General features: G+C 38.5%; 1 protein-coding gene across 1 annotated transcript in view; it reads right to left on the reverse strand.

Annotated features, from left to right (window-relative positions):
• SON (SON DNA and RNA binding protein) overlaps positions 1–27,452 on the reverse strand; it is a gene marked incomplete in the record, with an annotated part of 747,918 nt that overhangs the window by 9,620 nt on the left and 710,846 nt on the right. Inside the window, 1 exon segment of the mRNA XM_053705170.1 lies at positions 8,900–9,015. Coding sequence (XP_053561145.1) covers positions 8,900–9,015 — 116 coding nt within the window.

Genomic DNA, 27,452 nt, shown 5'->3' on the forward strand with positions numbered 1-27,452 from the left:
CGTACATCGCAATATTAGGGAGCTGATTTTGAACTGAAAAATTTCCAATTATAAACATGTTACTTGGGAAAGAATTCAGGAATTCGTTCCTTAATAAGAACAACCAAACTAGTATAAGCTTAAAGTTTTAGTCTTAGAACTCAATCTTGAAGCCCAGAGTAACAGTTAAGAATTGAATCCAATTATAAAACAAATAATTGATTATCTTAGAACAAAAGAAATATGGATTTTTTTTTTTTTTTAAAAATCACAAAATTCTTCTAGCTAAAGACATAGATTAACTCTCATTTGCGAAAATATTCAATAAAATGAAGACACAAATTAAATTATTAGCATGATAGACCAGTTAAAGGAACAGTCAATACAGTGGACTTGCATAATCAATAAATGCAAAACAACAAGACAAATGCAACAGCACCTAGTCTAGTAAATGTTGTCCCTTAAGAATGCTAAAATAAATCATAATCTGATACTTGATCTTAAAGTAAACAGAACAAAAATGAATCAATTGCAACATCCAAATAAATCACAGGACCAAGAAAAGTACCTGAAACTAAATAATTTTCCATAAATAAGATACAACCATCTAAAGGAAAATAAATACTATTTTGCTATAGAAACAATAGCATAATTAGTAGGAGTAGAGATAGCCCCAATAAATTGGAGAACCCTCCAAATTGAATTTAACTGCTGGCAAAGAATATAGTTTAAAACCTTTGAAGAAGGAATAAAAGAAAATTCTCAGCCTATTCCATTCCCTAGTATGAGGAATTGGAAAGAAAACTTCTGAAAACACAGAAGAATAAATAAGCAGAAATAGTGTCAGCTAGTCTTAAAGAACTAGTTACCTTAATATCCAAAATAATCAACACCTTTTCAACAAAGAACAAATGTACTTTAATAAAAAAATAATAAAAAAGTAGATTTGTTAGTGTCAATATCTGATGAAGAAAATTCTGAAAGAGAAAAAACATCATCGGAGAAGGATAAAACAGTATGTTTGTTGGTCATTTGAAACTTCAATAATTAAAAAAGAAGTGAAAGACCTAACATTTTTTATTAGAAGGCACGAAGTCAGACAAAGCCTTTAAAATAGAATCAGAAAAATATTTCTTATAAATCTTCTAAATATTTCTTGTACATAAGATGTACGAATGGCAATAAAGCATAAATACTAATGGATTCTGCATGTAAAAGTATATCATAATAACTTATTACAAACCATAGCTAAAGATAAACATTTATAACATTTAAAATAAATGAACTTAGCTTTGGTAGAACTGAACTCAGTTAAGCGTTTTTCCAGAAGTAGCTTTTGATCCAGGGTCAATCTGAGACATCTTGCAATATGTAATAGAAAAAACAACATATAAAGCAAAAGTGACCAAATTCCTTAAATGACAGTTTCAGGAATGGGAAAAAAATGACAATGAACAAGCTTCTAGCAACCAGAAGCAATAAACAATGAGACTTAAATAATGTGGAGACAATAATGACGCCCATATTTTTTAGCGCCAAAAAAGACGCCCACATTATTTGGCGCCTAAATGCTTTTAGCGCCAAAAATGACGCCACATCCGGTAACGCCGACACTTTTGGCGCAAAAACGTCAAAAATGACGCAACTTCCGGTGACAAGTACGACGCCGGAAATAACTTAGAATTTTTTTGCGCCAAAAAAGTCAGTGCCAAGAATGACGCAATAAAATGAAGCATTTTCAGCCCCCGCGAGCCTAACAGCCCACAGGGAAAAAAGTCAAATTTTAAGGTAAGAAAAAAATTTGATTATTCAAATGCATTATCCCAAATAATGAAACTGACTGTCTGAAATAAGGAATATTGAACATCCTGAATCAAGGCAAATAAATGTTTAAACACAAATATTTAGAACTTTATATAAAAGCGCCCAACCATAGCTTAGAGTGTCACAAAAATAAGACTTACTTACCCCAGGACACTCATCTACATGTAGTAGAAAGCCAAACCAGTACTGAAACGAGAATCAGTAGAGGTAATGGTATATAAGAGTATATCGTCGATCTGAAAAGGGAGGTAAGAGATGAATCTCTACGACCGATAACAGAGAACCTATGAAATAGATCCCGTAGAAGGAGATCATTGAATTCAAATAGGCAATACTCTCCTCACATCCCTCTGACATTCACTGCACGCTGAGAGGAAAACCGGGCTCCAACCTGCTGCGGAGCGCATATCAACGTAGAATCTAGCACAAACTTACTTCACCACCTCCACGGGAGGCAAAGTTTGTAAAAAAAACTGATTTGTGTGTGTGGTGAGGGGTGTATTTATAGGCATTTTGAGGTTTGGGAAACTTTGCCCCTCCTGGTAGGAATGTATATCCCATACGTCACTAGCTCATGGACTCTTGCTAATTACATGAAAGAAAGTAGAAGGCCCAAAAAAACAATACCAAGGTAATGCAAACTATGAAATAGAAAACTGCAAGATTTTCTTTAAAGAAGTTGGACACCTTGGCGGTAGGGATAGAAATTTTGTGACTAAAATGAAGAAGCTTCATAGGAGGGTCTGAATAGGAGAATCACTATTGGTTTAAAGGAGCGGAAAATGGCAAAAGGTACATTTTAGCAGCAAAGAAGAAATACATATAAAATTACGGGAAAGAAGAGAAAGCTGGGCAGGATAATATATCTGTGTCTTTAATAACATTTAGATTCTTCTATCACAAAGCTAGGAGAATCAGAATTTTACAAAAAGATTGGAAAGACCAACCTTGCAAAATCTTTGACTGGTACTTCAAAAACATAATTTATGTAAGAACTTACCTGATAAATTCATTTCTTTCATATTAGCAAGAGTCCATGAGCTAGTGACGTATGGGATATACATTCCTACCAGGAGGGGCAAAGTTTCCCAAACCTCAAAATGCCTATAAATACACCCCTCACCAAACCCACAATTCAGTTTAACGAATAGCCAAGAAGTGGGGTGATAAAAAAGTGCGAAAGCATATAAAATAAGGAATTGGAATAATTGTGCTTTATACAAAAATCATAACCACCCCAAAAAAAGGGCGGGCCTCATGGACTCTTGCTAATATGAAAGAAATGAATTTATCAGGTAAGTTCTTACATAAATTATGTTTTCTTTCATGTAATTAGCAAGAGTCCATGAGCTAGTGACGTATGGGATAATGACTACCCAAGATGTGGATCTTTCCACGCAAGAGTCACTAGAGAGGGAGGGATAAAATAAAGACAGCCAATTCCTGCTGAAAATAATCCACACCCAAAATAAAGTTTAATGAAAAACATAAGCAGAAGATTCAAACTGAAACCGCTGCCTGAAGTACTTTTCTACCAAAAACTGCTTCAGAAGAAGAAAATACATCAAAATGGTAGAATTTAGTAAAAGTATGCAAAGAGGACCAAGTTGCTGCTTTGCAAATATGATCAATCGAAGCTTCATTCCTAAACGCCCAGGAAGTAGAAACTGACCTAGTAGAATGAGCTGTAATCCTTTGAGGCGGAGATTTACCCGACTCAACATAGGCAAGATGAATTAAAGATTTCAACCAAGATGCCAAAGAAATGGCAGAAGCTTTCTGGCCTTTTCTAGAACCAGAAAATATAACAAATAAACTAGAAGTCTTTCTGAAAGACTTAGTAGCTTCAACATAATATTTCAAAGCTCTAACAACATCCAAAGAATGCAATGATTTCTCCTTAGAATTCTTAGGATTAGGACATAATGAAGGAACCACAATTTCCCTACTAATGTTGTTAGAATTCACAACTTTAGGTAAAAATTCAAAAGAAGTTCGCAACACTGCCTTATCCTGATGAAAAATCAGAAAAGGAGACTCACAAGAAAGAGCAGATAATTCAGAAACTCTTCTAGCAGAAGAGATTGCCAAAAGGAACAAAACTTTCCAAGAAAGTAATTTAATGTCCAATGAATGCATAGGTTCAAACGGAGGAGTTTGAAGAGCCCCCAGAACCAAATTCAAACTCCAAGGAGGAGAAATTGACTTAATGACAGGTTTTATACGAACCAAAGCTTGTACAAAACAATGAATATCAGGAAGATTAGCAATCTTTCTGTGAAAAAGAACAGAAAGAGCAGAGATTTGTCCTTTCAAAGAACTTGCGGATAAACCTTTATCTAAACCATCCTGAAGAAACTGTAAAATTCTCGGAATTCTAAAAGAATGCCAAGAAAAATGATGAGAAAGACACCAAGAAATATAAGTCTTCCAGACTCTATAATATATCTCTCTGGATACAGATTTACGAGCCTGTAACATAGTATTAATCACAGAGTCAGAGAAACCTCTTTGACCAAGAATCAAGCGTTCAATCTCCATACCTTTAAATTTAAGGATTTGAGATCCTGATGGAAAAAAGGACCTTGCAACAGAAGGTCTGGTCGTAGCGGAAGAGTCCACGGATGGCAAGAGGCCATCCGGACAAGATCCGCATACCAAAACCTGAGAGGCCATGCCGGAGCTACCAGCAGAACAAACGAGCATTCCTTCAGAATCTTGGAGATTACTCTTGGAAGAAGAACTAGAGGCGGAAAGATATAAGCAGGATGATACTTCCAAGGAAGTGATAATGCATCCACTGCTTCCGCCTGAGGATCCCGGGATCTGGACAGATACCTGGGAAGTTTCTTGTTTAGATGAGACGCCATCAGATCTATTTCTGGAAGCTCCCACATTTGAACAATCTGAAGAAATACCTCTGGGTGAAGAGACCATTCGCCCGGATGCAACGTTTGGCGACTGAGATAATCCGCTTCCCAATTGTCTATACCTGGGATATGAACCGCAGAGATTAGACAGGAGCTGGATTCCGCCCAAACCAGAATTCGAGATACTTCTTTCATAGCCAGAGGACTGTGAGTCCCTCCTTGATGATTGATGTATGCCACAGTAGTGACATTGTCTGTCTGAAAACAAATGAACGATTCTCTCTTCAGAAGAGGCCAAGACTGAAGAGCTCTGAAAATTGCACGGAGTTCCAAAATATTGATCGGTAATCTCACCTCCTGAGATTCCCAAACTCCTTGTGCCGTCAGAGATCCCCACACAGCTCCCCAACCTGTGAGACTTGCATCTGTTGAAATTACAGTCCAGGTCGGAAGCACAAAAGAAGCCCCCTGAATTAAACGATGGTGATCTGTCCACCACGTTAGAGAGTGTCGTACAATCGGTTTTAAAGATATTAATTGAGATATCTTTGTGTAATCCTTGCACCATTGATTCAGCATACAGAGCTGAAGAGGTCGCATGTGAAAACGAGCAAAGGGGATCGCGTCCGATGCAGCAGTCATAAGACGTAGAATTTCCATGCATAAGGCTACCGAAGGGAATGATTGTGACTGAAGGTTTCGACAAGCTGAAATCAATTTTAGACGTCTCTTGTCTGTTAAAGACAGAGTCATGGACACTGAATCTATCTGGAAACCCAGAAAGGTTACCCTTGTCTGAGGAATCAATGAACTTTTTGGTGAATTGATCCTCCAACCATGATCTTGAAGAAACAACACAAGTCGATTCGTATGAGATTCTGCTAAATGTAAAGACTGAGCAAGTACCAAGATATCGTCCAAATAAGGAAATACCACAATACCCTGTTCTCTGATAACAGACAGAAGGGCACCGAGAACCTTTGTAAAAATTCTTGGAGCTGTAGCTAGGCCAAACGGCAGAGCCACAAACTGGTAATGCTTGTCCAGAAATGAGAATCTCAGGAACTGATAATGATCTGGATGAATCGGAATATGCAGATATGCATCCTGTAAATCTATTGTGGACATAAAATGCCCTTGCTGAACAAAAGGCAAGATAGTCCTTACAGTTACCATTTTGAACGTTGGTATCCTTACATAAAGATTCAATATTTTTAGATCCAGAACTGGTCTGAAGGAATTCTCCTTCTTTGGTACAATGAAGAGATTTGAATAAAACCCCATCCCCTGTTCCAGAACTGGAACTGGCATAATTACTCCAGCCAACTCTAGATCTGAAACACAATTCAGAAATGCTTGAGCTTTCACTGGATTTACTGGGACACGGGAAAGAAAAAATCTCTTTGCAGGAGGTCTCATCTTGAAACCAATTCTGTACCCTTCTGAAACAATGTTCTGAATCCAAAGATTGTGAACAGAATTGATCCAAATTTCTTTGACAAAACGTAACCTGCCCCCTACCAGCTGAGCTGGAATGAGGGCCGCACCTTCATGTGGACTTAGAAGCAGGCTTTGCCTTTCTAGAAGGCTTGGATTTATTCCAGACTGGAGATGGTTTCCAAACTGAAACTGCTCCTGAGGATGAAGGATCAGGCTTTTGTTCTTTGTTGAAATGAAAGGAACGAAAACGATTATTAGCCCTGTTTTTACCCTTAGATTTTTTATCCTGTGGTAAAAAAGTTCCTTTCCCACCAGTAACAGTTGAGATAATGGAATCCAACTGAGAACCAAATAATTTGTTTGGAAAGAAATGTAAAGTAGAGTTGATTTAGAAGCCATATCAGCATTCCAAGTTTTAAGCCATAAAGCTCTTCTAGCTAAAATAGCTAGAGACATAAACCTGACATCAACTCTGATAATATCAAAAATGGCATCACAGATAAAATTATTAGCATGCTGAAGAAGAATAATAATATTATGAGAATCATGATCTGTTACTTGTTGTGCTAAAGTCTCCAACCAAAAAGTTGAAGCTGCAGCAACATTAGCCAAAGATATAGCAGGTCTAAGAAGATTACCTGAACACAGATAAGCTTTTCTTAGAAAGGATTCAATTTTCCTATCTAAAGGATCTTTAAACGAAGTACCATCTGACATAGGAATAGTAGTACGTTTAGCAAGGGTAGAAATAGCCCCATCGACTTTAGGGATTTTGTCCCAAAATTCTAATCTGTCAGACGGCACAGGATATAATTGCTTAAAACGTTTAGAAGGAGTAAATGAATTACCCAATTTATCCCATTCTCTGGAAATTACTTCAGAAATAGCATTAGGAACAGGAAAAACTTCTGGAATAACCACAGGAGATTTAAATACCTTATCTAAACGTTTAGAATTAGTATCAAGAGGACCAGAATCCTCTATTTCTAAAGCAATTAGTACTTCTTTAAGTAAAGAACGAATAAATTCCATTTTAAATAAATATGAAGATTTATCAGCATCAATCTCTGAGACAGAATCCTCTGAACCAGAAGAGTCATCAGAATCAGAATGATGATGTTCATTTAAAAATTCATCTGTAGAGAGAGAAGTTTTAAAAGATTTTTTATGTTTACTAGAAGGAGAAATAACAGACATAGCCTTCTTGATGGATTCAGAAACAAAATCTCTTATGTTATCAGGAACATTCTGCACCTTAGATGTTGAGGGAACTGCAACAGGCAATGGTACATTACTAAAGGAAATATTATCTGCTTTAACAAGTTTGTCATGACAATTAATACAAACAACAGCCGGAGGAATAGCTACCAAAAGTTTACAGCAGATACACTTAGCTTTGGTAGTTCCAGCACTAGACAGCGATTTTCCTGAAGTATCTTCTGACTCAGATGCAACGTGAGACATCTTGCAATATGTAAGAGAAAAAACAACATATAAAGCAAAATTGATCAAATTCCTTAAATGACAGTTTCAGGAATGGGAAAAAATGCCAATAAACAAGCTTCTAGTAACCAGAAGCAAAGAAAAAATGAGACTGAAATAATGTGGAGACAAAAGCGACGCCCATATTTTTTGGCGCCAAATAATTCGCCCACATTGTTTGGCGCCTAAATGCTTTTTGGCGCCAAAAATGACGCCACATCCGGAACGCCGACATTTTTGGCGCAAAAGGACGTCAAAAAATGACGCAACTTCCGGCGACACGTATGACGCCGGAAACAGAAAAGATTTTTTGCGCCAAAAAAGTCTGCGCCAAGAATGACGCAATAAAATGAAGCATTTTCAGCCCCCGCGAGCCTAACAGCCCACAGGGAAAAAAAGTCAAATTTTTAAGGTAAGAAAAAATGATTGATTCAAATGCATTATCCCAAATATGAAACTGACTGTCTGAAAATAAGGAATGTTGAACATTCTGAGTCAAGGCAAATAAATGTTTGACTACATATATTTAGAACTTTATAAATAAAGTGCCCAACCATAGCTTAGAGTGTCACAGAAAATAAGATTTACTTACCCCAGGACACTCATCTACATGTTTGTAGAAAGCCAAACCAGTACTGAAACGAAAATCAGCAGAGGTAATGGTATATAAATAAGAGTATATCGTCGATCTGAAAAGGGAGGTAAGAGATGAATCTCTACGACCGATAACAGAGAACCTATGAAATAGACCCCGTAGAAGGAGATCACTGCATTCAAATAGGCAATACTCTCCTCACATCCCTCTGACATTCACTGCACGCTGAGAGGAAAACCGGGCTCCAACTTGCTGCGGAGCGCATATCAACGTAGAATCTAGCACAAACTTACTTCACCACCTCCATAGGAGGCAAAGTTTGTAAAACTGAATTGTGGGTGTGGTGAGGGGTGTATTTATAGGCATTTTGAGGTTTGGGAAACTTTGCCCCTCCTGGTAGGAATGTATATCCCATACGTCACTAGCTCATGGACTCTTGCTAATTACATGAAAGAAAAGACTTTTTGATAAAGTGGAATGAGGACCAATGTTACGGTCAGCAGTCAATCATAAATTTATTAATGAGTGTATTGCTTAATTGAAACAAATGAACAGGATATTTTATAAAATAGGACAAATGAGAAAGCAAAAAAATATCTAGATAAAAATACCTTAGTATAGTTATAAATATCAATGAAAGGCTTTTGTAGCACTGAATTAGATCCCTAAATAAGCTTAACCTCAAGAAATGATATGATATGATTCTTACCCTAAAAAGGAATTTTTTACGATGGTCAGGGCCGGTATCATCCACCAGCTCAAAATCAGGAGGACACCACTTCTTCTTATTGCAGAGCTCCATTAGTGCCGAGATTGGATGTTTTCCTGTTAAAAATAATACAAAATAAATGTAAATTCCAGATTTTTTTTTTTTTTTTTTACAAAACTGATATTTCATATACACAGCAATATCTATAACAGATAGATAAAACAGATAAGAGTGGGCAAAATACAGAAAGAAACCAGAATTTATAGGAAGGGACACTGAGCTGTCCCGAAATGGCACAAATAAAACTGATGTATTAAGTTGTCCAAAGTCCAGCGAGTGCTTATTTTGGAGGATACACATTATTTTATAGCACCATGGTGGTAGCAGGAACTTGATGAGAGTGCATCTTCTTTTGTTAAATACACACACAAACATTATATATATATATATATATACATTGATTGGAGTAGCCGTGTTAGTTCAGAGATTTAGATATCAAAATAACAAGAGTATTGCATTGAGCAATGATACTTTTTTATTGGACTAACTATACATTTATAAGATGACAAGCTTTCGGAAGAGTCTCTTCCTTTTTAAAGTCTGAAGCAATACTGACCAATTTGATGGAATTTACAGATTATATCTTAAAACACAGGCTAAAAAGACAAAGTGTTACAGAGGTCTGAATGCAGGGGAAGGGTGGGGTGTCGTAAAAATCATGATGGGGGTTTAGGAGACAGGCAGATAGTGTCAGTAAAAGATAACAGGCAGGGGAAATATATGGTTATACACAAAGCATATACTGACAAAGTTATATATCAACATAGAATCAATATAAATAAAGATGGGAAATTAGGTATACAGAGGAATATAAAATAGTCAAAAAAGGAGAAAGGAAAGAAAGAAAAAAAAGTGGAATAATAAAAATGACAAGTGTGGACATAGGGTTACCTGTGTATTTATGCATAGAGAGTGTTGAATATACAATGTAATTGACTACAGTATATGAAAGTACAGTACAAAAAAATTGATAATGGGTTAAGAAACCAGAGTCCACATTTAGTACAGAATTTAGCAAGTTGAAGTGCATTATCATTTTCATTCATATTCACTCCAATCAACGTGACTATGGAAGATACTGAATACAGCCGCAATAAGAAGTAAACAATGAAACTGATGACAAAAGAAACACAGATCAACAGTGATATTTTCTTCTTATTCTGCAAAAAAAGGAATCTCATTCCTAATGGACTGAAAACCACTCTTAACTGTGAGTATGCTGAAAAACTTAACAGACGTACCAGTGAGAAACTGAGAAACAACCTAATTCATCAACTATACAGCAAAAAGCAAAACATAAAAGACCATAAGCAGTTTCTACTACAAAAACTACAAGAAAATAATGAATTTAATGAAGAAATTAAAAAAGAGATGCAACACTTCTACAAAGCACAACAAAATTCTATCAAGAAGAAAAAGAAGAAACTTGCATGCCTGTCACAAAACAAAAGCAAACACCAAATGCAAGAAAATAGAACTCCAGGTGACAGATCAACTACAACAAACACCCACTGACAATAACAGCACCTCATTCAAAACACAAACTGTCACCAACCAAGAAAACCATACAGAAAACTCAGGGATTGTGAACCTTTCAAACTACCACCTATCAGAACCAGAGATATCAGTACTGTCTAAAGGATTATCATTCTGTCCAAGTACAAATCTAGACAACATACAACTGTACTCAGGCTTAGAAGAATTCTTCAGGAGATTGCGGCTAAAATATTTTTTTTATGACAAAGAAAATACCAGCACTATGGAGGACTACAATGGAAGCAAAAAGAACACAATCTTCACACCTGCACCAGGACGCAACACAAAATTGGACAGCTATAATGAAAGCTTCTGGTTGAGAACAGCATCCTTAACACACAGCAGAAAAAAATAATGTATAACCTCTCACATTTAGAAAAAAAAGATATAAAAAACGTAAAAAACAATGAAAATATTACCATTAAGCCTGCGGACAAGGGAGGAGCAGTGGTGATCAGGAATACACAGGACTACATCACAGAGGGAAATAGACAATTATCAGATCAAACTTATTACAATAAACTGGAAAAGGACCCCACCCAGGAATACACTTTGCAACTAAGAAAACTAATAAAAACATTCCCTAAACACACGCAACATAAACTGGACAAACTGGTGCCCTCTAACCCTAGCATAGGGAAATTCTACATGCTCCTAAAAATCCACAAACCAGGGAACTCAGGGAGACCAGTAATAACTGGCATGGGCACTCTGACTGAGCAAATATCGAGCCTAGTGGAGAATATTCTTAAGCCCTTAGTTATTAACACCACTAGCTTTATAAAAGACACCACTGATTTTCTTAACAAAATCAGCCAGATAACAGAATTGCCAAAGGATACTAGACTTGTGACAATGGATGTGGAATCACTGTACAGCAATATTCCACATAAAGATGGTATTGATGCCTGCTTAAACTTTCTTTCCTGAGACAGCTCTAACCAGACATATAGTGCTTCTACGGTCAGTAAACTTACATAATTTATACTCACCCACAATTATTTCATCTTCAATAACTCAATTTATTTACAAACCATGGGAACAGCCATGGGCACCAAAATGGCACCACAGTATGCAAACCTCTTTTAGAACATAGATTACTAGCTACTCACCCTCACAAACCCTTCAAATACTTTCGCTACAAAGATGATATTTTCATCATAAGGACAGAAGGAGAAAAAAACCTAGAATATTTTCATAAATCATTTAATCTATTTCATGCATCAATCAAGCTTAAAATGGACTTTTCTAGAGACTGTGTCAGCTTCCTGGATACAATATCCATCACAAATGGCAAATTACACTCATCTGTATACAGGAAACCAACAGATAGATGCAGCTACCTCCACAGCTCCAGCAACCACCCTAATCACATTTAAAAATCCATAATCTACAGTCAGGCCACCAGATATCACATAATTTGTTCAGACACCAAGGACCGTGACAAACACCTCAACACACTGTCCCAATCATTCAGAGAAAAAGGTTACAAAATAAGGGTTATAAACAAACAAATTAACTCTGCCCTTAATACCCCACATGAACACTTGCTACAATACAGGGAGAAGAAAAACATATTGCATATCCCACTAGTTGTCAAATATAACCCTGCTATAGAAGGAATAAGAAAAATCATAAAAAACATACAGCTACTACTCAGAGGATCCCATACTAAAAGAAATCTTTCCAAAAACCCCTATCTTGGCACTCACCCAACCTAAAACAGAAACTGGTCCACAGAAAGCTACCCCTTAATAAGAAGAACACCCAGAATGGAACCAAGCGCTGCAACAAAGCTCTCTGCAAACTATGTCAACACATTTGTGAAAGCAGCACAGCTAATCTAGAGTAAATCCTATAACATTAAAGGGGCATATTCATGTATATCTGCAAATGTGGTATACATGATACACTGCACAGCATGTGAAGTGGGATATTATATTGGAGAAACAAGCCAAAAACTGCACCTTTCGGATGAACTTACACAGACACTCAATCAAAAACCACTGTAAAACAAAATACTGTACCCCTGTTGGTCACCATTTCACCCAACCTGACCACTCCATCCAAAACCTCAAAATCAAGATTCTCAAAGGCAACTTCAAAAACACCATGGAAAGAAAAACCTTTGAAATGAAAATGATAATGCACTTCAACTTGCTAAATTCTGGACTAAATGTGGACTCTGGTTTCTTAACCCATTATCAAAATTTTTTGTAATGTACTTTCATATACTGTAGTCAATTACATTGTATATTCCACACTCTCTATGCATAGGTACGCAGGTAAGCCTACGTCCACACTTTTGTCATTTTTATTATTCCGCTTTTTTTCTTTCTTTCCTTTCTCCTTTTTTGACTATCTTATATTCCCCTGTATACCTAATTTCCCATCTTTATTCATATTGATTCTATGTTGATCGTTAACCATATATTTCCCCTGCCTGTTATCTTTTACTGAAACTATCTGCCTGTCTCCTAAACCCCCATCATAATTTTTACGACACCCCTCCTCCCCCTGCATTCAGACCTCTGTAACACTTTGTCTTTTTAGTCTGTGTTTTAAGATATAATCTGTAAATTTCATCAAATAGGTCAGTATTGCTTCAGACTTGAAAAAGGAAGAGATTCTTCCGAAAGCTCGTCATCTTATAAATATATAGTTAGTCCAATAAAAAAGTATCATTGCTCAATGCAATACTCTTGTTATTTTGATTGATATGTATCATTGTAACACTGCCAGGGCATGTTTACACGGCAGTTCCGATTTTGCTTTAGCCTGGTTGTGTCGGCCGGTGTCTGCCGTTTCCATGACTACAAGTCTCACATGATTGGCTGGTAACAATGTTACCAGTTTCACGCAATTAACCCCTTATCTTAGGTTTGATGTACATTTGTTATAATATACTTGGGGATTGCCCAATACATTTGATATGTACATTTGATATCTGCTGTATTCTGCTGCAATTGTCACACATATATGGGTGTTTTATTGTGTATTCTGTTTACAGACTATTCACTCTCGTTGCCTGGGATGTGACGTCACTGGCTGGGTGCCGCCCTACCCAGGAGAGTGTGTGTGATGGTGTCTGGTGTTGGGGTAAGTTTATCTATGTACTTGTATGTCTGAGGAAGGGGCTAAACCCCCGAAAACGTTCACTTTCAAGTAATACAACTTGTAAAAAGTCCTGGTGAGTGCACTCTTTGTTCCAGTTTATATATATATATATATATATATATATATATATATATATACATACACACACACATACAGTATATATACTGTATGTATGCATGTATGTATTTATGTGTATATATATATATATATATATATATATATATATATATATATATATATATATATACACTGTATATATTAATATAAACACACAGAAAAAGTCCAGCACTCACTCACAAGCTCTCAACTAAGATAAAAAGCAGCAATGGAAGAATTAGTTACCGCATCTGGCCAAATGGGAAAAGCCCAGGTACCTTGTCAAGGTTTCTTCCAATAAACCTGGGTCCCTAAACAGCCACACAATGCAGGCTCACAATCAAACAACTGTGAAAAAATGGAGGGTGCACAGGCTTATGTAATTTCCCCAAACATATACAAAACACGGGTGGGGTCAGCGCTCTCAGGCCGGACCGGGTACACATCCTATGACCCTGTAACATGCACAGACCTGGGTGCAAACCAGTACTCTCAGGAAGCTGCACTGTCACCAGAGCCACAGGCAGTTAACCCCAGACAGACCTGGGTGCAAGGCCCAAACAGGGAAAATTACAAAAAAATATATATTTTAATATAAACACACAGAAAAAGTCCAGCACTCACTCACAAGCTCTCAACTAAGATAAAAAGCAGCAATGAACGAATTAGTTACCGCATCTGGCCAAATGTGAAAAGCCCAGGTACCTCGTTAAGGTTTCTTCCAATAAACCTGGGTCCCTAAACAGCCACACAATGCAGGCTCACAATCAAACAACTGTGAAAAAAAGCAACTGTGAAAAAATGGAGGGTGCACAGGCTTATGTAATTTCCCCAAACATATACAAAACACGGGTGGGTTCAGCACTCTCAGGCCGGACCGGGTACACATCCTATGACCCTGCAACATGCACAGCCCTGGGTGCAAACCAGCACTCTCAGAAAGCTGCACTGTCACCAGAGTCACAGGCAGTTAACCCCAGTCAGGCCTGGGTGCAAGGCCCAAACAGGGAAAATTACAAAAAATTACAAAAAAATAATGTTACCAGTTTCACGCAATTAACCCCTTATCTTAGGTTTGATGTACATTTGTTATAATATACTTGGGGATTGCCCAATACATGTGATATGTACATTTGATATCTGCTGTATTCTGCTGCAATTGTCACACATATATGGGTGTTTTATTGTGTATTCTGTTTACAGACTATTCACTCTCGTTGCCTGGGATGTGACGTCACTGGGTGGGTGCCGCCCTACAAGGAGAGTGTGTTTATCTATGTACTTGTATGTCTGAGGAAGGGGCTAAACCCCCGAAAACGTTCACTTTCAAGTAATACAACTTGTAAAAAGTCCTGGTGAGTGCACTCTCTGTTCCAGTTTTTATATATATATATATATATATATATATATATACATACACACACACATACATTATATATACTGTATGTATGTATATATGTATATATATATATATATATATATATATATATATATATATATAAAAATAAAGATAGATGAAATATACAAAATTTCGACAAATTAAGTATAAAGAAAAGGGATTGCAGCACTCTTTTTGAAAATAGTCTTATATAAATTTATTACAGAATCAAGATCTAAAAATGGTGGAATCCAGCCCTATCAATGGGCAGAATACCTACACATCATGGACATACATTAAAAAAGATGCAAAAAAAAATCACACATGACTGGCCAGTCTTGTCTAAATATAATCTATTTGTGATTTGGTATATAGATATAAACAACCAACTAGAATAACAGCAATGCAGCGCTAAACACTACAGAAAAAATGTCATCCAAAAGATTATAACAGTGTAGCAACAAATGTAACAGACAAATGTTGCAACTTTTAAACAGTCCCCTTCATAGATATTATGTAACTTCAAGACAAATTATGCGTAGTAAGACCGTGCTAGCATAGTCATAGTTCCATATAATAATGTTGCACCATTGTTATTATGCACCAGTTCATCAGAGCTACAAGAAAAAAGTTTCAGTTCACTTTACCATTTCCACGGCAGTGTCCGCCATTTGGTATTGCTCTCACTACCGATATGGGCTTTCACGCTCAAAAATAACGGATCACTGTTATCAAATCTTTTTGCAGATTCGTGTCTCAGTATGTCTTCTCTGTTTGTTCTACACCTCTCGATGCAAAAACAGCCACGCTTAGCTCAGCGTCCCCTCACCTCTCCTGGGCTGCATACCATCCGAGGCAACCTATTGGAAACAGATATGCACAGAACCAGGCCATGCACTGCATCCGGGGTAACTTCCAGACTTCCACTTTTACTCCGGTCAGCTGTTCGCTTTTTGTTTCCGATTAGTGGTGTCTTTCCTCCCTATTTTTCAGGGATGCTTACAGGACACATGTAAGTAGCTGCTCACTCCTCCTTTGCCTTTACCAACTCTGAGGTTGTCAGCTGTATCTTGTTTCCAATCAGGAACCAACTCATGCAGGTAAACTGATACTCCTTGATCGCGGTGCTTACTGAAATAGTGCAATCTTACTTGGGGACTGCTTTTTAAGGTCAGTTAGTGTGACTTCTTTAGGAGCTTGCCAACGTACGTTTCACCCCTTGTTGCTCCAAACATATCGGGGTTTTCTCAGGGCTAAATTACTCAGGTACAGGTGCATCTTTTAGTACCCTAAACCCCGCCTCCATTCATTACGTCATGGGGGCGTATAGCAAAAAGGTTTTTTAAAACTGCTCTACATATAAAGGTATTATACATCATATTCCTTTAACATATAAAACATATTAGCATTTTCTCAATGCAATCCTGAAGTACAGGAATTAGCGTTCACCACGTCATTATATTTCACTGACACAGTATCTCTAGAGAAATGAAGCAAACTCTAGTCTTTCATTCAGACCTCTTGGATAACTTGTCTTTAAAACATAGATCCAACAAGTTTCTTTCTGTAGTAATACTGTATCATTATCACCTCCTCTGTTATTACACTAATTCCCTTATCTATTGCCATTATTTTCAAGTGTGAAGCATTTGATTGGTGAAACTGAGTGAAGTGTCTTGCTATTGTAGTGTGAATCTCATCCTAAAGAGGTGGGACTCTTATTCAAGGACTCATCTGGAACTGTGAACTTAGTTTAAGATTGTATAAATAATTTTTTTTCTCTACAGACAGTATGTATTCTGCATTTGGTTGAAATCTCAATGAACTGTATAACCTGATTGAAGATAATTGTATCTAGTGTACTTTATAGAACTTGTGTTTTTTTGTTGTATTTTTCTCCCATGTTATATGATAGTATATCATATTTATCCCCTTAATGACCACAGCACTTTTCCATTTTCTGTCCGTTTGGGACCAAGGCTATTTTTACATTTTTGCAGTGTTTGTGTTTAGCTGTAATTTTCTTCTTACTCATTTACTGTACCCACACATATTATATACCGTTTTTCTCGCCACTAAATGGACTTTCTAAAGATACCATTATTTTCATCATATCTTATAATTTACTATAAAAAAAAAATATAAAATATGAGGAAAAATGGAAAAAAACACACTTTTTCTAACTTTGACCCCCAAAATCTGTTACATATCTACAACCACCAAAAAACACCCATGCTAAATAGTTTCTAAATTTTGTCCTGAGTTTAGAAATACCCAATGTTTACATGTTCTTTGCTTTTTTTGCAAGTTATAGGGCCATAAATACAAGTAGCACTTTGCTATTTCCAAACCACTTTTTTCCAAAATTAGCGCTAGTTACATTAGAACACTAATATCTTTCAGGAATCCCTGAATATCCCTTGACATGTATATATTTTTTTTAGTAGACATCCCAAAGTATTGATCTAGGCCAATTTTGGTATATTTCATACCACCATTTCACCGCCAAATGCGATCAAATACAAAAAATCGTTCACTTTTTCACAAATTTTTTCACAAACTTTCGGTTTCTTACTGAAATTATTTACAAACAACTTGTGCAATTATGGCATAAATGGTTGTAAATTCTTCTCTGGGATCCCCTTTGTTCAGAAATAGCAGATATATATGGCTTTGGCGTTGCTTTTTGGTAATTAGAAGGCCGCTAAATGCCACTGCGCACCACAAGTGTATTATGCCCAGCAGTTAAGGGGTTAATTAGGGAGCTTTTAGGGAGCTTGTAGGGTTAATTTTAGCTTTAGTGTAGTATAGTAGACAACCCCAAGTATTGATCTAGGCACATTTTGGTATATTTCATGCCACCATTTCACCGCCAAATGCGATCAAATTGAAAAAAAAGTTAAATTTTTCACAATTTTAGGTTTCTCACTGAAATAATTTACAAACAGCTTGTGCAATTATGGCACAAATGGTTGTAAATACTTGTCTGGGATCCCCTTTGTTCAGAAATAGCAGACATATATGACTTTGGCGTTGCTTTCTGGTAATTAGAAGGCCGCTAAATCCTGCTGCGCCTCACACGTGTATTATGGCTAGCAGTGAAGGGGTTAATTAGGGAGTTTGTAGGGAGCTTGCAGGGTTAATTTTAGCTTTAGTGTAGAGATCAGCCTCCCACCTGACACATCCCACCCCCTGATCCCTCCCAAACAGCTCCCTTCCCTCCCCCACCCCACAATTGTACCCGCCATCTTAAGTACTGGCAGAAAGTCTGCCAGTACTAAAATAAAAGGGTTTTTAAAAAAAAATATTTTTTTTTTTGCATATTTACATATGCTAGGGTGTAGGATCCCCCCCTTAGCCCCCAACCTCCCTGATCCCCCCCAAAACCGCTCTCTAACCCTCCCCTCTGCCTCATTGGGGGCCATCTTGGGTACTGGCAGCTATCTGCCAGTACCCAGTTTGCAAAAAAAAAGGTGCTTTTTTTTTATTTTTTTTGGCTTTTTTCTGTACACAGACAAACCCCCACCACCCCACCACCTTGCTGATCAGTTGTTGTTTTTTAAACTACTTAGACATTTTAACATTTTTAACATTTTTAATTAATGCATTTTCTGTAGCGTAGCGGTTCCCACCCGCTCCCTCCCCGTGCACGCGCCCGCCCCCCCGTGCATGCGCGCGCGTCCGTGCGCGCCCCCGGTCATCCCCGCCCACGATCCCGCCCCCCCTGCACATAACCAGGGCCATCGATGGCCGCCACCCGCCTCCCGGTCCAGCTTCCACCAACCAACGCAGGGAGCCACCGATCTCCGGTGCAGAGAGGGCCACAGAGTGGCTCTCTCTGCACCGGATGGCTTAAGAAGGTTATTGCAGGATGCCTCCATATCGAGGCATCACTGCAATAACCGGAAAGCAGCTGGAAGCGAGCGGGATCGCTTCCAGCTGCTTTCCACACCGAGGACGTGCAGGGTACGTCCTCAGGCGTTAACTGCCTTTTTTGTGAGGACGTACCCTGCACGTCCTCGGTCGTTAAGGGGTTAAATATGGTCACACTCTGTATTGCTCTTAAGACATTGGTATTTGGATACTGTTTCAGGTCACGTAAGCATATGTGTGTTCAAATATTAATAAACATACTACAAATAAAAAAAAAATCTTTACATTCTATGAATTCTATATTATTTAGTATGGTGTCTTCAGAATCAGAAGCCAAATTCACTACAAACAAGCATTTGGAGATACAGGTGGCCCTCGTTTTACAACGTTTCAATTTACACCGTTTCAGAATAACCTTTTTTCCAGTCATGTGACTGCTATTGAAAAGCATTGAGAAGCAGTGCATTTATTAAAATAGCCAGTAGGTGTAGCTGTCCGCTTGTTTTGAAGCCAAGCAAGCTCAAATTAATCAGTTTAACCCAGGGACGTGCACTCATAGGAGGCAGTGCCTACCCTGCCATATGTGGCCAAAGCTTAATTAAATTTTAATTAAAAAAAAAAAAAAGTAAAAAAAAAAATATTTTCCCCCCATGTAATGCTATGGAAAGGCAGGTACAGGAACGCTTCTCTCCATTGCAGTACATGGGTCAAAGGAAAAGCTGTGCTGCAGCGCCACCTGTGTTCTGGCAATATATTAGCAGCAGAAATTGGTACCAATAGGAGGCACCCCTCTTGATGCCTCCTAGCAAGTGAAAGATATATAGATTAATCAGAAGGAGGATGCAGTGAGCAGAGTCATGTGACACAACTGGAAGCTGAGGTAACCTAAGAACAGATGACACCAAGCAGAAGAGTAAAGTAGTATTCTACATCTCTTGTGATTCACAAATTGTGTTCAGTTACAGCTCATTAACAGGGGGGGACAGTACGTGAGCATAACCCAATACTGACAGGAAGTCAAAGGGTCAATTCAAATTTAAATCCATAATTTAAAACCCAGAGTTTGAAGTTAAGTGTGCAGTGTCCACATTATTTAAATTAAAGTTTTTGACATTGAATATTGCTAAGCCTCCCTTTTTCATGGTTATTTTATTTAATTTGGTACAAACTCCATATATGTTATGTCTGTTCAGTCAGAGGATGCAGTATCTATTTTTATTTTTCTCTGTGTCTCCATTTATTTAAAGACTGCTGTTAACTTGTAATTCAGAAATCAATTGAAAGCTGTTGCATTGTGTTTTTAACCCCTTAAGGACCACAGCACTTTTCCATTTTCTGTCCGTTTGGGACCAAGGCTATTTTTACATTTCTGCAGTGTTTGTGTTTAGCTGTAATTTTCCTCTTACTCATTTACTGTACCCACACATATTATATACCGTTTTTCTCGCCATTAAATGGACTTTCTAAAGATACCATTATTTTCATCATATCTTATAATTTACTATAATTTTTTTTATAAAATAGGAGGAAAAAATGGAAAAAAAACCCCGCACTTTTTCTAACTTTGAACCCCAAAATCTGTTACACATCTACAACCACCAAAAAACACCCATGCTATATAGTTTCTAAATTTTGTCCTGAGTTTAGAAATACCCAATGTTTACATGTTCTTTGCTTTTTTTGCAAGTTATAGGGAAATAAATACAAGTAGCACTTTGCTATTTCCAAACCACTTTTTTTCAAAATTAGCGCTAGTTACATTGGGACACTGATATCTTTCAGGAATACCTGAATATCCCTTGACATGTATATATATATATATATATATTTTTTTAGAAGACATCCCAAAGTATTGATATAGGCCCATTTTGGTATATTTCATGCCACCATTTCACTACCAAATGCGATCAAATAAAAAAAATTGTTCACTTTTTCACAAATTGTTTCACAAACTTTAGGTTTCTCACTGAAATTATTTACAAACAACTTGTGCAATTATGGCATATATGGTTGTAAATGCTTCTCTGGGATCCCCTTTGTTCAGAAATAGACATATATGGCTTTGGCTTTGCTTTTTGGTAATTAGAAGGCAGCTAAATGCAGTTGCGCACCACACGTGCATAATGCCCAGCATTGAAGGGGTTAATTAGGGAGCTTGTAGGGAGCTTTTAGGGTTAATTTTAGCTTTAGTATAATGTAGTAGACAACCCAAAGTATTGATCTAGGCCCATTTTGGTATATTTCATGACACCATTTCACCGCCAAATGTGATCAAATAAAAAAAAAGTTCACTTTTTCACAGATTTTTTAACAAACTTTAGGTTTCTCACTGAAATTATTTATAAACAGCTTGTGCAATTATGGCACAAATTGTTGTAAATGCTTCTCTTGGATCCCCTTTGTTCAGAAATAGCAGACATATATGGCTTTGGCGTTGCTTTTTAGTATTTAGAAGGCTGATAAATGCCGCTGCGCACCACACATGTATTATGCCCAGCAGTGAAGGGGTTAATTAGAGAGCTTGCAGGGTTAATTTTAGCTTTAGTATAGGTATCAACCTCCCACATGACACATCACACCCCTGATCCCTCCCAAACAGCTCTCTTCCCTCTCCCACCCCACAATTGTCCCCGCCATCTTAAGTACTGGCAGTAAGTCTGCCAGTACTAAAATAAGAGTTTTTTGGGGATTTAAAATAAATAAATAAATAATAATTCTGCTCTGTAGGATCCCCCCTTAGCCCCCAACCTCCCTGATCCCCCCCAAACAGCTCTCTAACCCCCCTCTCTGCCTTATTATGCGCCATATTGGGTACTGGCAGCTGTCTGCCAGTACCCAATTTTAAATCAAATTTGTTTTTTATAAAATTTTATTATTTTAAAAATACTATTTTCTGTAGTGTAGCTGCCCCCCTCAACCCCCAACCTCCCACCCTCCCAGATCGTTAAAATGTGTAATGTTCCCACCCTCTCTCCCACCGAGTACCACCTTACAGTTGTTCCATAGTGTAGGGTTCCCACCCGCCCGCCCGCCCGCGCACTCGATCCCGCCCCTTTTCCCCACCGATGGCCGCCCACCCGCCTCCCTGGATCAGCTCCCACCCACCAACGAACATGGCCATTGATGGCCGATGCAGAGAGGGCCACAGGGTGGCTCTCTCTGCATCGGACGGCTAAAAAATGTTATAGCAGGATGCCTCAATAGAGGCATCACTGCTATAACATGAAAGCAGTTGGAAGTGATCAGGATCGCTTCCACTGCTTTCAAAGACCAACGACGTACGGGGTACGCCCTTGGTCATTAACTGCATTTTTTTGCAGGACGTACCCCATATGTTGTTGGTCGTTAAGGGGTTAATATGTGCTGCTTTTATACAAGTTTATATTAATAAAAAGGAGATAATGAATTATTTAAAAAATATATGTAATTATTGCAGTTTAATGTTTTTAGAAATAATGTCACTGTAAAGTAACTGGTTAAACACATAGTCAAAGGGAGACATTTAAAATTAAACTTTCATGATTGAGGTAGAGCATGCTATTTTAATAAACTTTTCTAGTTATTTATATTTTGAGAATTAGCATCAACTGTTACTGGCCCTATGTCAGCAAATCAAATTAGTTTTTGAAAGGAACATGAAAGTCATAATTAAATTTCCATCATTCAGATAGAAATTGCACACAAAAAAAAAAAAAAGTAAACTTTCTATTTTACTTTTATTAGTATGTACTTCATTCTTTTGGTATGTTTATAATGCTGTTTAGCATTTAAAGTCTTCATTTCAAAGCTTTAAAAATAATGTATTAGATGTTACTTATGACAATTTTGAGAGGGGCCTGGAACCCATCTCCCTCACTTCCCATTGACTTACATTATAAACTGGGTTTCAATATACAACGGTTTCGATTTACAACCATTCCTTCTGGAACCTAACCCCGGCGTAAACTGAGGGCTACCTGTAATTGGTAACCGAGTATCAGACATTTGAGAGATACAAATAGCACATTGTTTCTTGACAGCACAAGAATGCCCACTAGGCACCAGAAAATACCATTACTGGATAACAGCACTACAGAGAACTAGAAAAACATAATTTATGTAAGAACTTACCTGATAAATTCATTTCTTTCATAGTGGCATGAGCTAGTGACGTATGGGATATACATTCCTACCAGGAGGGGGCAAAGTTTCCCAAACCTCAAAATGCCTATAAATACACCTCCAACCTCACTCATACCTTCGTTTAACGTGTAGCCAAGAAGGGATGTGTAAAAAAAAAAAAAAGAGTAAAAAGCATACAAAAAGAGGAACTGGAAAAAATAATGAGCTTTATACAAAAAATCATAACCACAAAAAATAGGGTGGGTCTCATGGACTCTTGCCACTATGAAAGAAATACATTTATCAGGTAAGTTCTTACATAAATTATGTTTTCTTTCATGTAAGTGGCAAGAGTCCATGAGCTAGTGACGTATGGGATATAATACCCAAGATGTGGAATCCACGAGTCACTAGAGAGGGAGGGATAAAATAACTAAATCTGCTGAGAAATTAAATCCCCCCAAAAATAATCAAGTTTCATTTAAAAATTAAAAAAACAACTGCCTGAAGAACCTTTCTACCAAAGGCTGCTTTCGAAGAAGCAAACACATCAAAATGGTAAAATTTAGTAAAAGTATTTGATCAAATTTGATCAACTGAAGCATTATTCTTGAAAGCCCAAGAAGTGGCAACTGATCTAGTAGAATGAGCTGTAATTCTCTGAGGCGGAGACTGCCCCGCCTCCAAATAAGCTTTGTGAATCAAAAGTCTCAAACAAGCAGCCAGAGAAATAGCAGAGGCTTTCTGACCTTTCCTGGAGCCAGATAAAATACCAAATAGACTAGAAGTCTTCTGAAATCTTTAGTAGCCTCAACATAATATTTTAAAGCTCTAACCACATCCAAAGAATGTAAAGACATTTCAAAAGTATTCTTAGGACACAAAGAAGGAACAACAATTTCCCTATTGATGTTGTTAGAATTCACAACTTTTAAATGAAGTCCGCAAAACAGCTTTAATCTTGATGGAAAATCAGATAAGGAGATTTACAAGAGAGAGCACAGACAATTCAGAAACTCTTCTAGCAGAAGAGATTGCCAAAAGAAATAACACTTTCCAAGAAAGTAATTTAATGTCCAGAGAATGCATATGCTCAAAAGGAGGAGCCCATAAAATCTTTAAAACCAAATTGAGACTCCAAGGAGATAAATAGATTTAATAACACTGTGTCTTATGTGTTTACTTGGCTCCCACTTTCATAATAATGCTCAATATCTTCATATTCCTTTTTGCTACCTCTTGTCTCTATAACAAACTCCATTACTCACTTACTCCTTCTCCCTCTCCACCTGCACTGTTCATTAGCCCATCTCTCTTATACTCACCTTACTTTTGTACTCATGAACTCTACTTATTCCTAAATACTCTCTCTCCCCCCTGCACTTCAGTTAAACAACAGTCTCATTACTGCAAATCTGCTTCTCATCTCATGTCACTCTCCCTCTTGCTCATACTAGCTGCTGGCGACATCTCCCCTAATCCTGGTCCCTCACAACCTCCTAGCCTTTCACATCCTTGTGTGCCTTTCAATAGACTTCATAAACTAAACTCTGGTAACCTTAATCGCATTCCTCTTACATCTAAAAACCCCTCCCCCTTCACTTGTGCACTCTGGAACTCTCGCTCTGTTTGCAACAAGCTAACTTCTATCCATGATCTCTTTATCTCCCACTCTCTTAACCTTCTGGCTCTTACAGAAACCTGGCTCTCTACTTCAGACACAGCATCCATTGCTGCACTGTCACATGGGGGTCTCCATTTCAGCCACACTCCTAGGTCTGGCAATAGACAAGGAGGTGGTGTCGGTATTTTACTTTCCTCTCGTTGCACCTTCCAACAAATACAGCCCTTCTCTTCACTCACATTTTCTTCATTTGAAGCACACATGATTCGGTTATTCTCTCCCCTCTCTATACGTGTTGCAGTCATATACCGCCCCCCTGGCTCCCCAACTCAATTTTTAGATCACTTTGCTGCCTGGCTTCCTTATTTCCTTTCCTCAGACACCCCTGCCCTCATTCTTGGCGACTTCAACATCCCCCTTAACAATCCCACTGCCTCATCTGCTAAACAACTTCTGCAACTCACTTCCTCTTTTGGTCTGTCACAATGGACTGATTCTCCCACTCACAAAGACGGTCACTCCCTTGACCTGATCTTTAGCTATCGATGCACTCTCTCAAACTTCTCAAACTCCCCTTTTCCTCTTTCTGACCACCATCTCCTTACCTGCAACATATCATCCCTTCCTACAACTCTCCCACCTTCTACTCCTCACACCAAACTTCACAGAAGCATTAGGTCTTTAGATCAGCAACAACTTGCTAATTCCCTTCAACCGCTCTTTTCATCCTTCTCCTCCTTTTCCTGCCCTGAACAATCTATCTGCCACTATAATTCCACCCTTATATCCGTCCTTGACAATCTCGCCCCTCTTACCACTGCTAGGAAATCACACACTCATCCCCAGCCCTGGCATACTCCTCTGACACGGTACCTACGCAGATGTTCCCGTACTGCTGAACGGCATTGGAGAAAATCATGGAGTTCAGCTGATTTTCTTCATTACAAATTCATCTTGAACTCCTACTACTCTGCCCTTAATCTCCACAAGCAACACTACTTCTCTACTCTTATCTCTAATCTTTCTTCAAACCCAAAACGTCTGTTCTCCACTTTCAATACTCTCCTCCACCCTCCCCCACTTCCTAATACAACTTCTCTGTCAGCTCAAGACTTTGCCAGTCACTTCATTAACAAAATTGATTCCATCAGACATGAAATCAGCTCTCAACACAATTCCATTCTCTCCCCCCCTCAAATACTCTCACTCAACCACAACCCTCATAACCTGAAACTTAGTTCATTCTCCCCTGTTACTGAGGACGAAGTTTCAGCACTTATACTGCGCTCTCATCTCACTACCTGTCCCCTTGACCCTATCCCCTCACAGCTGCTCCCCTCTCTCTCTGCTACCCTCACCCCTATACTAACACACATTTTCAACCTCTCCCTCAGCACTGGTACATTTCCCTCATCAATGAAACATGCACTGGTCACACCTATCCTCAAAAAACCTTCCCTTGATCCTACCTCCCCATCCAACTACCGCCCAATTTCCCTCCTCCCTCTTGCTTCAAAGCTTCTCGAAAAACTAGTATATGCACGCCTATCCCATTTCCTTACGTTAAACTCCCTTCTTGACCCGCTGCAATCTGGATTTCGTCCCTATCACTCCACAGAGACAGCTATTGTTAAAGTCACCAATGACCTACTTACAGCTAAATCAAAAGGCCACTTCTCTCTGCTTATCCTCCTTGATCTGTCCGCAGCCTTTGACACTGTCGACCACCCTCTTTTGCTCCAAACCCTCCAATCCTTCGGTATCTGTGACTCAGCCCTTTCGTGGCTCTCCTCCTACCTGTCAAACCGTACCTTCAGTGTAGCCTTCTCTGGGGCCTCCTCTGCCCCGTCATCACTTTCTGTCGGAGTACCGCAAGGCTCTGTCCTCGGCCCCCTTCTCTTCTCAATCTATACGTCATCACTAGGTTCCCTTATTAAGTCCCACGGTTTCCAATATCATTTGTATGCCGATGACACCCAAATCTACTTCTCTGCACCAGAACTATCTCCTTCCTTGCTAACCCGTATCACTAACTGTCTTTCTCACATCTCTTCCTGGATGTCCTCTCACTACCTCAAGCTAAATCTCTCCAAAACTGAACTCCTCATTTTCCCCCCTTCTTCCAAAATCTCCACCCCCAATATCTCTATAACTGTCGACAACTCCATCATTACCCCTACCCCGCATGCCCGATGTCTCGGGGTCACATTTGACTCAGATCTTTCCTTCACTCCTCACATTCAGTCCTTGGCTACAGCCTGCCGCTTCCACCTTAAAAACATCTCTAAAATTAGACACTTCCTTACACAAGACACAACTAAGATTTTAATCCACTCTCTCATTCTTTCCCGCCTTGATTACTGCAACTCTGTCCTCTCTGGTCTCCCCACCTGCCGCCTAGCTCCTTTACAATCCATAATGAATGCCTCTGCCAGACTCATCTTCCTTACACGTCGCTCTTCATCTGCTGCGCCTCTCTGCCATTCCCTTCACTGGCTTCCTCTTGCCTCTAGGATCAAACACAAAACTCTCACTCTTACATACAAAGCCCTCAACTGCACTGCTCCCACCTACATCTCAGACCTTGTCTCCAGATACTCTCCATCCCGTCCCCTTCGCTCTGCTCATGACCTCCTACTCTCCTCCTCTCTTGTCACCTCATCACACTCCCGTTTACAGGACTTCTCCAGACTGGCTCCCATCTTGTGGAACTCTCTGCCTCGCTCCACAAGACTCTCTTCTAGTTTTAAAAGCTTCAAGTGCTCCTT

This window comes from Bombina bombina, chromosome 3 (genome assembly GCF_027579735.1).
Source record: "Bombina bombina isolate aBomBom1 chromosome 3, aBomBom1.pri, whole genome shotgun sequence".
NCBI lineage: Eukaryota > Metazoa > Chordata > Amphibia > Anura > Bombinatoridae > Bombina > Bombina bombina.